General features: G+C 32.2%; 4 protein-coding genes across 4 annotated transcripts; 3 read left to right on the top strand and 1 right to left on the bottom strand.

Annotated features, from left to right (window-relative positions):
* The first annotated feature begins 497 nt into the window (after positions 1-497).
* LOC132295979 (cell wall / vacuolar inhibitor of fructosidase 2-like) lies at positions 498-1,019 on the top strand. Its single transcript, XM_059794236.1, has one exon. The coding sequence runs from the start codon at positions 498-500 to the stop codon at positions 1,017-1,019; it is 522 nt and encodes a 173-aa protein (XP_059650219.1).
* A 2,503-nt stretch (positions 1,020-3,522) lies between these two features.
* On the top strand, positions 3,523-4,044 carry LOC132295978 (cell wall / vacuolar inhibitor of fructosidase 2-like). The gene has a single exon (XM_059794234.1). The coding sequence runs from the start codon at positions 3,523-3,525 to the stop codon at positions 4,042-4,044; it is 522 nt and encodes a 173-aa protein (XP_059650217.1).
* A 2,503-nt stretch (positions 4,045-6,547) lies between these two features.
* On the top strand, positions 6,548-7,069 carry LOC132295977 (cell wall / vacuolar inhibitor of fructosidase 2-like). The gene has a single exon (XM_059794233.1). The coding sequence runs from the start codon at positions 6,548-6,550 to the stop codon at positions 7,067-7,069; it is 522 nt and encodes a 173-aa protein (XP_059650216.1).
* Positions 7,070-14,357: 7,288 nt separating this feature from the next.
* LOC132295976 (probable pectinesterase/pectinesterase inhibitor 40) lies at positions 14,358-15,402 on the bottom strand. Its single transcript, XM_059794232.1, has 2 exons — positions 15,087-15,402; positions 14,358-14,776 (listed from the first exon to the last, which is right to left on the bottom strand). Exons 1-2 carry the CDS (start codon positions 15,400-15,402, stop codon positions 14,358-14,360), a joined length of 735 nt encoding a protein of 244 aa, XP_059650215.1.

Here is a 15,402-nt window from a genome sequence, read left to right as displayed (position 1 = left end):
ATATATATGTGAGAAAATCTATATAATATCCCTCTAAAATTTTTATTTCCAAAATTTTTCTTTTGATTTTTTTTTTCCTTCCCTAAATTTTTCTTTTGATTTAATAAAATAATTAAAATCTCAAAATGGGTGGACCCATTAAATGTCTCTTGAAAGTCATTCAATTTTGGACTTAGTCGAAACAAAACTTTTAAAAGGAAAGGGCAAATTGGGACATGTATCTTTTGCCTGTCTAATAAAGTATTATAATAAATTTTGTTGTCTTAAAAAGTGTGAAGTGTAGAATTGGACCATTATGACGGGGCATAGATGATAACATAATAATATGGTAGTCCACACCATATCTTTTATTATTATAACTTTTTAAGAAAATATATAACTAATATAAAAATGACAATTAATATGGAAAAGTAGGGCTATAAATACATGTATGATTGTCAAAATATTACGTACTCATCTTCCCTTCTCGACCCAGGTAGAAAATAAGAGAAGTCAAAATGGCGAGTCATGAGAGCTGTATCTCTCTCCTGATGGTTTCTCTTTTTCTTTTCAGTCAATCCTTCGTCTCAGCTGACATGTCCTTAATAAGAGCCATTTGCAAAACCACCCCGTATTCCAATGTTTGCTTTTCAGTTTTAGCATCAGACCCTCGAAGCATCACCGCTAGTAACAAAACCAGCCTAGCGAGGATTGCCATGCAAATCACAGCAGCAAAGTGCCATGACATTTCTTTACACGCTAGCCAACTGCTTCGTAACGCAACTGACCCTGGTTACAAGCAAGACCTGGAGGACTGTAGAGATAGTTATGACCAAGTTGAGTTTGGCATAACCGACGAAGGTCTGTCAAATTTTGATCAGGGGAGATATGAAGACGCGGGGAGATACACTGAAGATGCTTCTATTGCTTCTGAAACCTGCGATGAACACGGCATAAAAGCCTTGAAGCAGATGAATACTCTCATTGGTGACTTCTCTATTGATGCAAGGACGATTGTAAAGAGCTTGTCCAAGTCATGATCATCTTATGCCAAATTAATTAATAAACATGCTTTATTCACTTTATTGACAAAATTAATGTGTTTGCTTTTACTCCTAAAATTTTGTCAACAATATATTTTGAAGGAAAATGATATATAAAAAAAATGTTTTTGCTCGTCTATAGAATAGACTTGATGTGACAAAAACTCTCTCTATTAAGGTAATTATAATAACTGCCGTACTCATTTTCGAATCACTTATTCACACCTTCATTATTCATATTTGCTAGTCATGTGTATGGTGCATGTGGTTCCATTCGATCATTGGCAAGTCAAACTTTAAAACATGTTAGAAAAAGCATGGAAATTTCGAGAAGAAAGACTTTATATTATTGACTAAAAATTCTTGTTATTTATTGAAATCGCTCCAAAAAAATATATTAAAAAATAAAAAAAGAAAAGAAAAATCAACGTAGCATTACTCAACTTGTTTTAATTTGCTCACTTTCATATTCAAGCCAAAATAATAATTAACCGAATCCTTTCTCTTGCTCTCTTGCATGCTTCAGTTTGGACTTTGAAGTTATCCCTAAATTGTTTGTTAACGGTTCTGTCTGTTTTCTAGCCTATGGGTTGCACGGCCTCTTTTTCATTTTTATTTTTTATTTTTTTATTTTATTTTATCCCTATTTGCTTCTTGTATAGTTTGTACAATATCTTTTTTTAGTTATTTTTAGGGAAGCCACTCCCTTCTTTTTTCCTATTGCATTATCCCTTTTTACATATTGCCTACTACTCACCGGTGAGTAGGGAGTTTCTACTTACTCAGTAGGTGGCATAATAAAATTATGACAAGTGTTTCAAATTTTATAAAATATAAAATATAACAAAAATAGAACCAGAACGTATTTAATTCATTTTAATTGGGCTTAACCGCATCTGTCTCTCCATATATATATCTATACACACTTGTACATACATAGGTACAAAATTAGCTTTTAAAGTAGAGAAAAATTAGGATTCAAGCTTCCTAAAACAATACTTTCCAAAAACAAGATCTTCTTAAAACAATATATTGGTTTTGTTCTTTGGAATCGAAAGATCAAAATAATATAAACACATATTCATAAACCATGTTATTAAAATACCCATTCACCTCCACTCCCAAAGTAATCCCCGTTCTCACTGCAACAATCCTAAGTTGGACTAAAGAAGGGCAAGAATTTTTTTTTTTAAAAACACAAACCGGAAGCATTTTATGATTCTAAGAATGGTTCTTCATATCAATCACATATTTTCCACTTTGAGAAGGTAGAGAGCAAAACTAACCCCTCAAAACACTATTGCTATATCTCAATTCAATTATTTTTTTATAACTCCCATACACATATTCTGATATTTATAGGGATAGTGGTTGAGGATGTATACAGTGTACTAGAGGAAAATTGTAAAAGATACTGTGAATCCAATTAAAAATGGGTCAAACCAGTTCTAATTTTATTTTTGTTATATTTATATTTTATAAATTTTAGGACACTTGTTATAATTTTATTATGCCACATACCTAGTCAGTAGAAATTGCTTACTCACTGGTGAGTGGGCAAGTATTGTCCTTTTACATAATATCATAACTAATGAAATTTTTTACCCTTTTTTTGTATTTTTTTTATGACAAATAAAATAATTTATTCAACAGAAAAACAACTATCGGAAATAAAATGAAGTGTTAATTTCAGTAACACCCTTTTAGGTTTGGTCAAATATCACATTAAAACAATTTTTGAAAATAACTATTACTCACACCCCAAATTATTTTTCCGTCTCTAACATCCTTAAAAAGATGTGAATATTTATACCCTCATTTCTTTATTATATATCTTAATCCTAATATATTAGAAACTTGAAAGGTCTAAATTGACCTTCTCACTCCCTCACACACACTGAACTTTACCCATGAAAAACAAGTGATAACTAATTTGCAGTATCTACCCCTGCCTTGGCTCCACCAAGTGTAATATATATAGCATTTTTTTGTAGTAATTTTACATATATATGTGAGAAAATCTATATAATATCCCTCTAAAATTTTTATTTCCAAAATTTTTCTTTTGATTTTTTTTTTCCTTCCCTAAATTTTTCTTTTGATTTAATAAAATAATTAAAATCTCAAAATGGGTGGACCCATTAAATGTCTCTTGAAAGTCATTCAATTTTGGACTTAGTCGAAACAAAACTTTTAAAAGGAAAGGGCAAATTGGGACATGTATCTTTTGCCTGTCTAATAAAGTATTATAATAAATTTTGTTGTCTTAAAAAGTGTGAAGTGTAGAATTGGACCATTATGACGGGGCATAGATGATAACATAATAATATGGTAGTCCACACCATATCTTTTATTATTATAACTTTTTAAGAAAATATATAACTAATATAAAAATGACAATTAATATGGAAAAGTAGGGCTATAAATACATGTATGATTGTCAAAATATTACGTACTCATCTTCCCTTCTCGACCCAGGTAGAAAATAAGAGAAGTCAAAATGGCGAGTCATGAGAGCTGTATCTCTCTCCTGATGGTTTCTCTTTTTCTTTTCAGTCAATCCTTCGTCTCAGCTGACATGTCCTTAATAAGAGCCATTTGCAAAACCACCCCGTATTCCAATGTTTGCTTTTCAGTTTTAGCATCAGACCCTCGAAGCATCACCGCTAGTAACAAAACCAGCCTAGCGAGGATTGCCATGCAAATCACAGCAGCAAAGTGCCATGACATTTCTTTACACGCTAGCCAACTGCTTCGTAACGCAACTGACCCTGGTTACAAGCAAGACCTGGAGGACTGTAGAGATAGTTATGACCAAGTTGAGTTTGGCATAACCGACGAAGGTCTGTCAAATTTTGATCAGGGGAGATATGAAGACGCGGGGAGATACACTGAAGATGCTTCTATTGCTTCTGAAACCTGCGATGAACACGGCATAAAAGCCTTGAAGCAGATGAATACTCTCATTGGTGACTTCTCTATTGATGCAAGGACGATTGTAAAGAGCTTGTCCAAGTCATGATCATCTTATGCCAAATTAATTAATAAACATGCTTTATTCACTTTATTGACAAAATTAATGTGTTTGCTTTTACTCCTAAAATTTTGTCAACAATATATTTTGAAGGAAAATGATATATAAAAAAAATGTTTTTGCTCGTCTATAGAATAGACTTGATGTGACAAAAACTCTCTCTATTAAGGTAATTATAATAACTGCCGTACTCATTTTCGAATCACTTATTCACACCTTCATTATTCATATTTGCTAGTCATGTGTATGGTGCATGTGGTTCCATTCGATCATTGGCAAGTCAAACTTTAAAACATGTTAGAAAAAGCATGGAAATTTCGAGAAGAAAGACTTTATATTATTGACTAAAAATTCTTGTTATTTATTGAAATCGCTCCAAAAAAATATATTAAAAAATAAAAAAAGAAAAGAAAAATCAACGTAGCATTACTCAACTTGTTTTAATTTGCTCACTTTCATATTCAAGCCAAAATAATAATTAACCGAATCCTTTCTCTTGCTCTCTTGCATGCTTCAGTTTGGACTTTGAAGTTATCCCTAAATTGTTTGTTAACGGTTCTGTCTGTTTTCTAGCCTATGGGTTGCACGGCCTCTTTTTCATTTTTATTTTTTATTTTTTTATTTTATTTTATCCCTATTTGCTTCTTGTATAGTTTGTACAATATCTTTTTTTAGTTATTTTTAGGGAAGCCACTCCCTTCTTTTTTCCTATTGCATTATCCCTTTTTACATATTGCCTACTACTCACCGGTGAGTAGGGAGTTTCTACTTACTCAGTAGGTGGCATAATAAAATTATGACAAGTGTTTCAAATTTTATAAAATATAAAATATAACAAAAATAGAACCAGAACGTATTTAATTCATTTTAATTGGGCTTAACCGCATCTGTCTCTCCATATATATATCTATACACACTTGTACATACATAGGTACAAAATTAGCTTTTAAAGTAGAGAAAAATTAGGATTCAAGCTTCCTAAAACAATACTTTCCAAAAACAAGATCTTCTTAAAACAATATATTGGTTTTGTTCTTTGGAATCGAAAGATCAAAATAATATAAACACATATTCATAAACCATGTTATTAAAATACCCATTCACCTCCACTCCCAAAGTAATCCCCGTTCTCACTGCAACAATCCTAAGTTGGACTAAAGAAGGGCAAGAATTTTTTTTTTTAAAAACACAAACCGGAAGCATTTTATGATTCTAAGAATGGTTCTTCATATCAATCACATATTTTCCACTTTGAGAAGGTAGAGAGCAAAACTAACCCCTCAAAACACTATTGCTATATCTCAATTCAATTATTTTTTTATAACTCCCATACACATATTCTGATATTTATAGGGATAGTGGTTGAGGATGTATACAGTGTACTAGAGGAAAATTGTAAAAGATACTGTGAATCCAATTAAAAATGGGTCAAACCAGTTCTAATTTTATTTTTGTTATATTTATATTTTATAAATTTTAGGACACTTGTTATAATTTTATTATGCCACATACCTAGTCAGTAGAAATTGCTTACTCACTGGTGAGTGGGCAAGTATTGTCCTTTTACATAATATCATAACTAATGAAATTTTTTACCCTTTTTTTGTATTTTTTTTATGACAAATAAAATAATTTATTCAACAGAAAAACAACTATCGGAAATAAAATGAAGTGTTAATTTCAGTAACACCCTTTTAGGTTTGGTCAAATATCACATTAAAACAATTTTTGAAAATAACTATTACTCACACCCCAAATTATTTTTCCGTCTCTAACATCCTTAAAAAGATGTGAATATTTATACCCTCATTTCTTTATTATATATCTTAATCCTAATATATTAGAAACTTGAAAGGTCTAAATTGACCTTCTCACTCCCTCACACACACTGAACTTTACCCATGAAAAACAAGTGATAACTAATTTGCAGTATCTACCCCTGCCTTGGCTCCACCAAGTGTAATATATATAGCATTTTTTTGTAGTAATTTTACATATATATGTGAGAAAATCTATATAATATCCCTCTAAAATTTTTATTTCCAAAATTTTTCTTTTGATTTTTTTTTTCCTTCCCTAAATTTTTCTTTTGATTTAATAAAATAATTAAAATCTCAAAATGGGTGGACCCATTAAATGTCTCTTGAAAGTCATTCAATTTTGGACTTAGTCGAAACAAAACTTTTAAAAGGAAAGGGCAAATTGGGACATGTATCTTTTGCCTGTCTAATAAAGTATTATAATAAATTTTGTTGTCTTAAAAAGTGTGAAGTGTAGAATTGGACCATTATGACGGGGCATAGATGATAACATAATAATATGGTAGTCCACACCATATCTTTTATTATTATAACTTTTTAAGAAAATATATAACTAATATAAAAATGACAATTAATATGGAAAAGTAGGGCTATAAATACATGTATGATTGTCAAAATATTACGTACTCATCTTCCCTTCTCGACCCAGGTAGAAAAGAAGAGAAGTCAAAATGGCGAGTCATGAGAGCTGTATCTCTCTCCTGATGGTTTCTCTTTTTCTTTTCAGTCAATCCTTCGTCTCAGCTGACATGTCCTTAATAAGAGCCATTTGCAAAACCACCCCGTATTCCAATGTTTGCTTTTCAGTTTTAGCATCAGACCCTCGAAGCATCACCGCTAGTAACAAAACCAGCCTAGCGAGGATTGCCATGCAAATCACAGCAGCAAAGTGCCATGACATTTCTTTACACGCTAGCCAACTGCTTCGTAACGCAACTGACCCTGGTTACAAGCAAGACCTGGAGGACTGTAGAGATAGTTATGACCAAGTTGAGTTTGGCATAACCGACGAAGGTCTGTCAAATTTTGATCAGGGGAGATATGAAGACGCGGGGAGATACACTGAAGATGCTTCTATTGCTTCTGAAACCTGCGATGAACACGGCATAAAAGCCTTGAAGCAGATGAATACTCTCATTGGTGACTTCTCTATTGATGCAAGGACGATTGTAAAGAGCTTGTCCAAGTCATGATCATCTTATGCCAAATTAATTAATAAACATGCTTTATTCACTTTATTGACAAAATTAATGTGTTTGCTTTTACTCCTAAAATTTTGTCAACAATATATTTTGAAGGAAAATGATATATAAAAAAAATGTTTTTGCTCGTCTATAGAATAGACTTGATGTGACAAAAACTCTCTCTATTAAGGTAATTATAATAACTGCCGTACTCATTTTCGAATCACTTATTCACACCTTCATTATTCATATTTGCTAGTCATGTGTATGGTGCATGTGGTTCCATTCGATCATTGGCAAGTCAAACTTTAAAACATGTTAGAAAAAGCATGGAAATTTCGAGAAGAAAGACTTTATATTATTGACTAAAAATTCTTGTTATTTATTGAAATCGCTCCAAAAAAATATATTAAAAAATAAAAAAAGAAAAGAAAAATCAACGTAGCATTACTCAACTTGTTTTAATTTGCTCACTTTCATATTCAAGCCAAAATAATAATTAACCGAATCCTTTCTCTTGCTCTCTTGCATGCTTCAGTTTGGACTTTGAAGTTATCCCTAAATTGTTTGTTAACGGTTCTGTCTGTTTTCTAGCCTATGGGTTGCACGGCCTCTTTTTCATTTTTATTTTTTATTTTTTTATTTTATTTTATCCCTATTTGCTTCTTGTATAGTTTGTACAATATCTTTTTTTAGTTATTTTTAGGGAAGCCACTCCCTTCTTTTTTCCTATTGCATTATCCCTTTTTACATATTGCCTACTACTCACCGGTGAGTAGGGAGTTTCTACTTACTCAGTAGGTGGCATAATAAAATTATGACAAGTGTTTCAAATTTTATAAAATATAAAATATAACAAAAATAGAACCAGAACGTATTTAATTCATTTTAATTGGGCTTAACCGCATCTGTCTCTCCATATATATATCTATACACACTTGTACATACATAGGTACAAAATTAGCTTTTAAAGTAGAGAAAAATTAGGATTCAAGCTTCCTAAAACAATACTTTCCAAAAACAAGATCTTCTTAAAACAATATATTGGTTTTGTTCTTTGGAATCGAAAGATCAAAATAATATAAACACATATTCATAAACCATGTTATTAAAATACCCATTCACCTCCACTCCCAAAGTAATCCCCGTTCTCACTGCAACAATCCTAAGTTGGACTAAAGAAGGGCAAGAATTTTTTTTTTTAAAAACACAAACCGGAAGCATTTTATGATTCTAAGAATGGTTCTTCATATCAATCACATATTTTCCACTTTGAGAAGGTAGAGAGCAAAACTAACCCCTCAAAACACTATTGCTATATCTCAATTCAATTATTTTTTTATAACTCCCATACACATATTCTGATATTTATAGGGATAGTGGTTGAGGATGTATACAGTGTACTAGAGGAAAATTGTAAAAGATACTGTGAATCCAATTAAAAATGGGTCAAACCAGTTCTAATTTTATTTTTGTTATATTTATATTTTATAAATTTTAGGACACTTGTTATAATTTTATTATGCCACATACCTAGTCAGTAGAAATTGCTTACTCACTGGTGAGTGGGCAAGTATTGTCCTTTTACATAATATCATAACTAATGAAATTTTTTACCCTTTTTTTGTATTTTTTTTATGACAAATAAAATAATTTATTCAACAGAAAAACAACTATCGGAAATAAAATGAAGTGTTAATTTCAGTAACACCCTTTTAGGTTTGGTCAAATATCACATTAAAACAATTTTTGAAAATAACTATTACTCACACCCCAAATTATTTTTCCGTCTCTAACATCCTTAAAAAGATGTGAATATTTATACCCTCATTTCTTTATTATATATCTTAATCCTAATATATTAGAAACTTGAAAGGTCTAAATTGACCTTCTCACTCCCTCACACACACTGAACTTTACCCATGAAAAACAAGTGATAACTAATTTGCAGTATCTACCCCTGCCTTGGCTCCACCAAGTGTAATATATATAGCATTTTTTTGTAGTAATTTTACATATATATGTGAGAAAATCTATATAATATCCCTCTAAAATTTTTATTTCCAAAATTTTTCTTTTGATTTTTTTTTTCCTTCCCTAAATTTTTCTTTTGATTTAATAAAATAATTAAAATCTCAAAATGGGTGGACCCATTAAATGTCTCTTGAAAGTCATTCAATTTTGGACTTAGTCGAAACAAAACTTTTAAAAGGAAAGGGCAAATTGGGACATGTATCTTTTGCCTGTCTAATAAAGTATTATAATAAATTTTGTTGTCTTAAAAAGTGTGAAGTGTAGAATTGGACCATTATGACGGGGCATAGATGATAACATAATAATATGGTAGTCCACACCATATCTTTTATTATTATAACTTTTTAAGAAAATATATAACTAATATAAAAATGACAATTAATATGGAAAAGTAGGGCTATAAATACATGTATGATTGTCAAAATATTACGTACTCATCTTCCCTTCTCGACCCAGGTAGAAAAGAAGAGAAGTCAAAATGGCGAGTCATGAGAGCTGTATCTCTCTCCTGATGGTTTCTCTTTTTCTTTTCAGTCAATCCTTCGTCTCAGCTGACATGTCCTTAATAAGAGCCATTTGCAAAACCACCCCGTATTCCAATGTTTGCTTTTCAGTTTTAGCATCAGACCCTCGAAGCATCACCGCTAGTAACAAAACCAGCCTAGCGAGGATTGCCATGCAAATCACAGCAGCAAAGTGCCATGACATTTCTTTACACGCTAGCCAACTGCTTCGTAACGCAACTGACCCTGGTTACAAGCAAGACCTGGAGGACTGTAGAGATAGTTATGACCAAGTTGAGTTTGGCATAACCGACGAAGGTCTGTCAAATTTTGATCAGGGGAGATATGAAGACGCGGGGAGATACACTGAAGATGCTTCTATTGCTTCTGAAACCTGCGATGAACACGGCATAAAAGCCTTGAAGCAGATGAATACTCTCATTGGTGACTTCTCTATTGATGCAAGGACGATTGTAAAGAGCTTGTCCAAGTCATGATCATCTTATGCCAAATTAATTAATAAACATGCTTTATTCACTTTATTGACAAAATTAATGTGTTTGCTTTTACTCCTAAAATTTTGTCAACAATATATTTTGAAGGAAAATGATATATAAAAAAAATGTTTTTGCTCGTCTATAGAATAGACTTGATGTGACAAAAACTCTCTCTATTAAGGTAATTATAATAACTGCCGTACTCATTTTCGAATCACTTATTCACACCTTCATTATTCATATTTGCTAGTCATGTGTATGGTGCATGTGGTTCCATTCGATCATTGGCAAGTCAAACTTTAAAACATGTTAGAAAAAGCATGGAAATTTCGAGAAGAAAGACTTTATATTATTGACTAAAAATTCTTGTTATTTATTGAAATCGCTCCAAAAAAATATATTAAAAAATAAAAAAAGAAAAGAAAAATCAACGTAGCATTACTCAACTTGTTTTAATTTGCTCACTTTCATATTCAAGCCAAAATAATAATTAACCGAATCCTTTCTCTTGCTCTCTTGCATGCTTCAGTTTGGACTTTGAAGTTATCCCTAAATTGTTTGTTAACGGTTCTGTCTGTTTTCTAGCCTATGGGTTGCACGGCCTCTTTTTCATTTTTATTTTTTATTTTTTTATTTTATTTTATCCCTATTTGCTTCTTGTATAGTTTGTACAATATCTTTTTTTAGTTATTTTTAGGGAAGCCACTCCCTTCTTTTTATTTTTAGGAAAATGATATAAAAATATGTTTTTGCTAGTCTATACAGTAGACTTGATGTGACAAAAACTCTATCTATTAAGGTAATTATAAAAACTGCCATACTCATTTTCGAATCACACCTTCATTATTCATATTTGCTAGTTATGTGTATGGTGTATGTGCAGCATGTGGTTCAATCATTGGCAAGTCAAACTTTAAAACTTGTTTGAAAAAACATGGAAATTCCGAGAAGAAAGACTTTATTCTTGACTAAAAATTCTTGTTATTTACTGAAATTGCACCAAAAAAATATATAAAAATAAAAAATAAAATAAAATAAAAAAGAAAAATCAACTATTTGTTGTAGCATTACTCAACTTGCCCTCTTGCATGCTTCAGCTTGGACTTTGAAGTTATCCCTAAATTGTTTGTTAACGGTTCTGTCTGTTTTCTAGCCTATGGGTTGCACGGTCTCTTTTTCATTTTCATTTTTATTTTTATTTTTTTCAATTTTTTCAGATTTCAAACCTACTTGGTTAAGAGAATTTACAAAACAGTTTTCGGAAAACAAAAACTCATAAAACTACTTGGTTATATGAATTTTTGAAAATAGTTTTGTAATATTTGTTATATTAATCCAGTTAACATGACGCATAAAAATGATTTGAATTCTGCCTTAGGTAAAAACACAGCAGAAACTAGGTGTTATCCCAAATTTTATTCAATCCAAGATTTTGAGTAACAATTTAATTGACAGGTAGTGATTATTTCTATTTGAATCTATGTATGGAATTTGTAGTACTCTCTCAATATGAAACATCTCATTCATAGCATCCAAGGATGAAGCATGATCATGGAGACAAGATTGGACACGATAAGCTACAAATAAAGTGAGATAATTTTTATTTTTCATTTTTGAAAAATAGGATACACATACAGTTTACAACAAGGAACATGGAAATATATGTGTATAATTGTGTGTGTGTTGGATTAATACAGATATGTACACTACAAAATATATATCTATATAGGTATAAATTAAAAAGAAAAATACTTTGTATGATATACATATTACTACCATTTTCTTTTTAGAATAAATTACAAAGAAAAACACTAGTATTGCAAAGAAGATTAAGCCTTTACATAGTTAAGTCATTGACAAGTGATCACAATAAAAGCAACACCCTAGGTTGTAATTTAGAATTTTTGTTTCGATATACTTTATGAAAAACATGAAGAAACACTTGGCTGTGCATTTTATAATTTTTTAAACTTTGATAACTTTCAATAAGTTTGCAATTTATTTATTTAGTTTCAAATCACATCCTTGAAGCACTACCTCAGCATTCAATTGGTTATGATTAGATAAAAATAATCTGCTAATATACGAAAGTTTTTCTTCTGTACATAATTGTTTATCTTCAAGCAACTTTTCAGTGAAAAAATGTTCAAGTATGTTTGAGACCTGCCTAAATTTTGTTTCTTCTAGAGAATGCCAGGTCGGAGGAGTAGAAAAGCCATTACTGTCCTTTCTACCCCTGCCTGTTGGGACACATTAATGGGGTTGCACTCTTGGATATTATATTTACTGGATTCTATCTAGGATAATATCATGTGAAACTTTCTAAGCTAACTAATCCTGATTAATATCTAATGTTACAGTTATATCTAGTACCCTTTATGAAGTGTGTATTATCAACGACTTTAAATCCAAACGCATGGTCAAGGCACAATTTGCCACGAGTACCCTTTGGGATTTTTGTTGTTTTCTTCAACTAATTCATTTTTCATCTGAGGTTTTTCTTTCTTGTTATATTCTTTTTAACATTTTGGACAGATGGTTAACTAATAATTTAACTTGCTCCAACCTCTGGCCTTGGGATTCAGCTCTTCCAACTCAATATGAGTAAAATTGTCCAAAACTTTGAGATTTGCACAAGTCACACCTCTGGATTCCCTTCGACTAGTGAGCCCGAGATTTGTGTAATTCAATATTCAAATTCTTCTGTTCAACTTTATGAGAATTTTTTTGATTTTTGATTTTCTTGTTTTTTGAAAATTTCATCTACTACAAGACTTGATGCAGTGTTGCATGCGGATAGGTCTTGAGCAGTTATTTTTAAATGGAGGATAATTTATTTAGATTTTGTTCTTACTGATCGTTGGTACTTGTTTTTGGTTTTTAGCTCCCCTCAAGCGCATGAGCAGTTGGTGTTTTGATGAGAAACTTTTCTTACAGTCACTTAACAAGGTATTATGACCATGAATGGGTTGGTTGCTTTAAAGCGTATAAAACTATTACTTATGCATAGCCATGTTTATATGATTTCTTCACTCGATTAGGTTCATTATGCAGCATTAGCTATCTGGGAATGTACTGACTGGCATGGTTTGTTATTTCACTTGCAGGTTTTGGTTTCAGTCTCTGAAAGCAGTTCCATCATTCTTTACCTCGTTTCATACAAAATTTGCACAATGCTGTATTTAAAATCTCCATTAATTTAAGCCCATTAACATTCGGTTGGATAGAGAAAGAGAAGTCCACCAACATTCGGATGGATACAGCCTATTAGATACGAGGATAGAGCAGGGAATAGGAGAAATTTTGGACTTATTTTGTGATATTTGTTAAATTGGGCTTTTAAATTCTGTAAATTTTGATTGCACTGAAGAAGAAGATGTACCAACACTTTCTACAAAGAAAAAGAAGGTTCAGTATTCTAAAGACCACAAATCTCTAAACCCTAAACTGATCAAAAACCCAAATCACTAAACTAAAAACCACAAATCCCTAAATTAAAAATCAAATTCACAACAAAAAGCACCCAACGAACAAAATCCATAATCAAATCTACAACCAAACTCATCCAAAAAACAAAATCCATAAGCAAAAACTTGCGACAGAAAAATACAGATTTGTGTTTACCTGAACAGATGGAGCTTGAAAAAAATCTAAGCAAGAGTCTGGATGCAGAGGAGAGAAGAGCTGGAAAGTTCTGGTTTCAATTGGAATTGGAGTTTGGTTAATAACAATGGGCTGGTCTCATCGGATTTCAAGATTGATGTTTGAGCAGGCCTTTGAATTACTCTGTTGCTGAAGTTTTTCTCAGATATTTTCAATGCTGTGGATGTTTCTGGTTTGAGAGAGATTGTTGCAGAGATGCAAGCTTTAATGGACTTCAAGATCAAAAATTTTTAGAGCAGGATTTTTTAGTTCTGGTTTGTTTTGTTTTTGTTTCTTCTGGTTCACTCTAGTCTAGCTCGGGTTTCCTTTGCTGGTTTGAAAATGACATAGTCCATTACTTGCTTTGTACCGGAGGATGTCCTCCATGTTTGTAATTGTACTATTCTGATTTATATATAAAACAAAAATCCCATTCAGGAAAAAAAAGAAAAGAAATTCAGCAACAAGAAGAAGCTTATATTTGTGATGGAGGATGACGAATTGAAACAAAATTAAATCAACAAGGAACCAAATGTTCAGCACATGACATTAAGGGAATCAAGGCTTAAAATTATTCAAGAAATAGCAAAACAAATAACCTATTTCTCTAACTGAATCAAGCTAAGTGTCAATTGAGTGGGACCCATATCTAATTACAGTATACATTAAAGATTCTGCTTCAGAACGACGATAAGTGCGCATAGTGCATGTCGAAAATTCACTGTTCGCTATACCCCTTGATTCAGCTGTAACAATAATGGGCAATCCTTCATTCTCTGGATTTCTCCCGTATATGTTGCAATTCTGGAACATGATGCCTGCGTCACCAAAGATGAAGTCTAGGGTTCCAAAGATGTTGCATTTGTAGAAAACTTTCCTGCCGGAAATCATAAACAAAGTGTCCTGGTATCCTTTGAAACTACACCTATAGAATGCATGATTTAAGCCTACACTTCTCACAGCAACTGCCTGTCCGGCATTGACTCTGGCGGAATTCACAAAGCTGATGTCTTTTGCAACAAAATGTTGTGCTTCTATATCTGCATGTACACATTAATAGACACACGTCTTGCTTCTATATCTGCATGTACACAATATACACACGTCATGAGGTGCTTCATAAGCCTTAGGTTTGGGGTTCGAGTCCCCGATAGTTCTTGGTGACTAGTCTCAGCTTGTTGAGGGTCCCTAAGGATTCGTGCATTTCCGGATACCAGAGTTACCCAAAAATAAAATACGAAAAAAAAAAAAAAATAGTGTAGTATATGTTCTTATCAGTTTAATATCAGATTCGTGGATCAATGGCGCACGCATTTATAAAGGAAGAGAGATGGGATAGTGATCACATACTGACAGTGGCCGATTCGTCTGTCCCAATACCAGTGGAAGTACTCTTACTGAACTGTATTATGGTGTGGTCAATTCCATCTCCCAAGAACACGACACTGTTCTTATACATACCCACATCTACTGCTTCGTTGTAAATTCCCCGCTTGATGTGAATGATGTATGTGGCCGAAGCTGAATTAGGTATTGCAGAAACGGCTTTTGAGATGCTGCGATAGTCTCCACTCCCATCCTTTGACACCACATATGTGGTTTTATACCCTGAAATGGAAATGGGAATGGCAAGAAACAAAATGAGACAAAGTAAACTACCGGCCAT

Source organism: Cornus florida, unplaced genomic scaffold (genome assembly GCF_030987335.1).
Source record: "Cornus florida cultivar Cherokee Brave unplaced genomic scaffold, ASM3098733v1 CherokeeBrave_3.0.0_Hap2_Chr02, whole genome shotgun sequence".
NCBI classification, from domain to species: domain Eukaryota; kingdom Viridiplantae; phylum Streptophyta; class Magnoliopsida; order Cornales; family Cornaceae; genus Cornus; species Cornus florida.
Note: the sequence above shows the minus strand (reverse complement) of the source record. Positions and strands in the feature narration are given on the sequence as shown.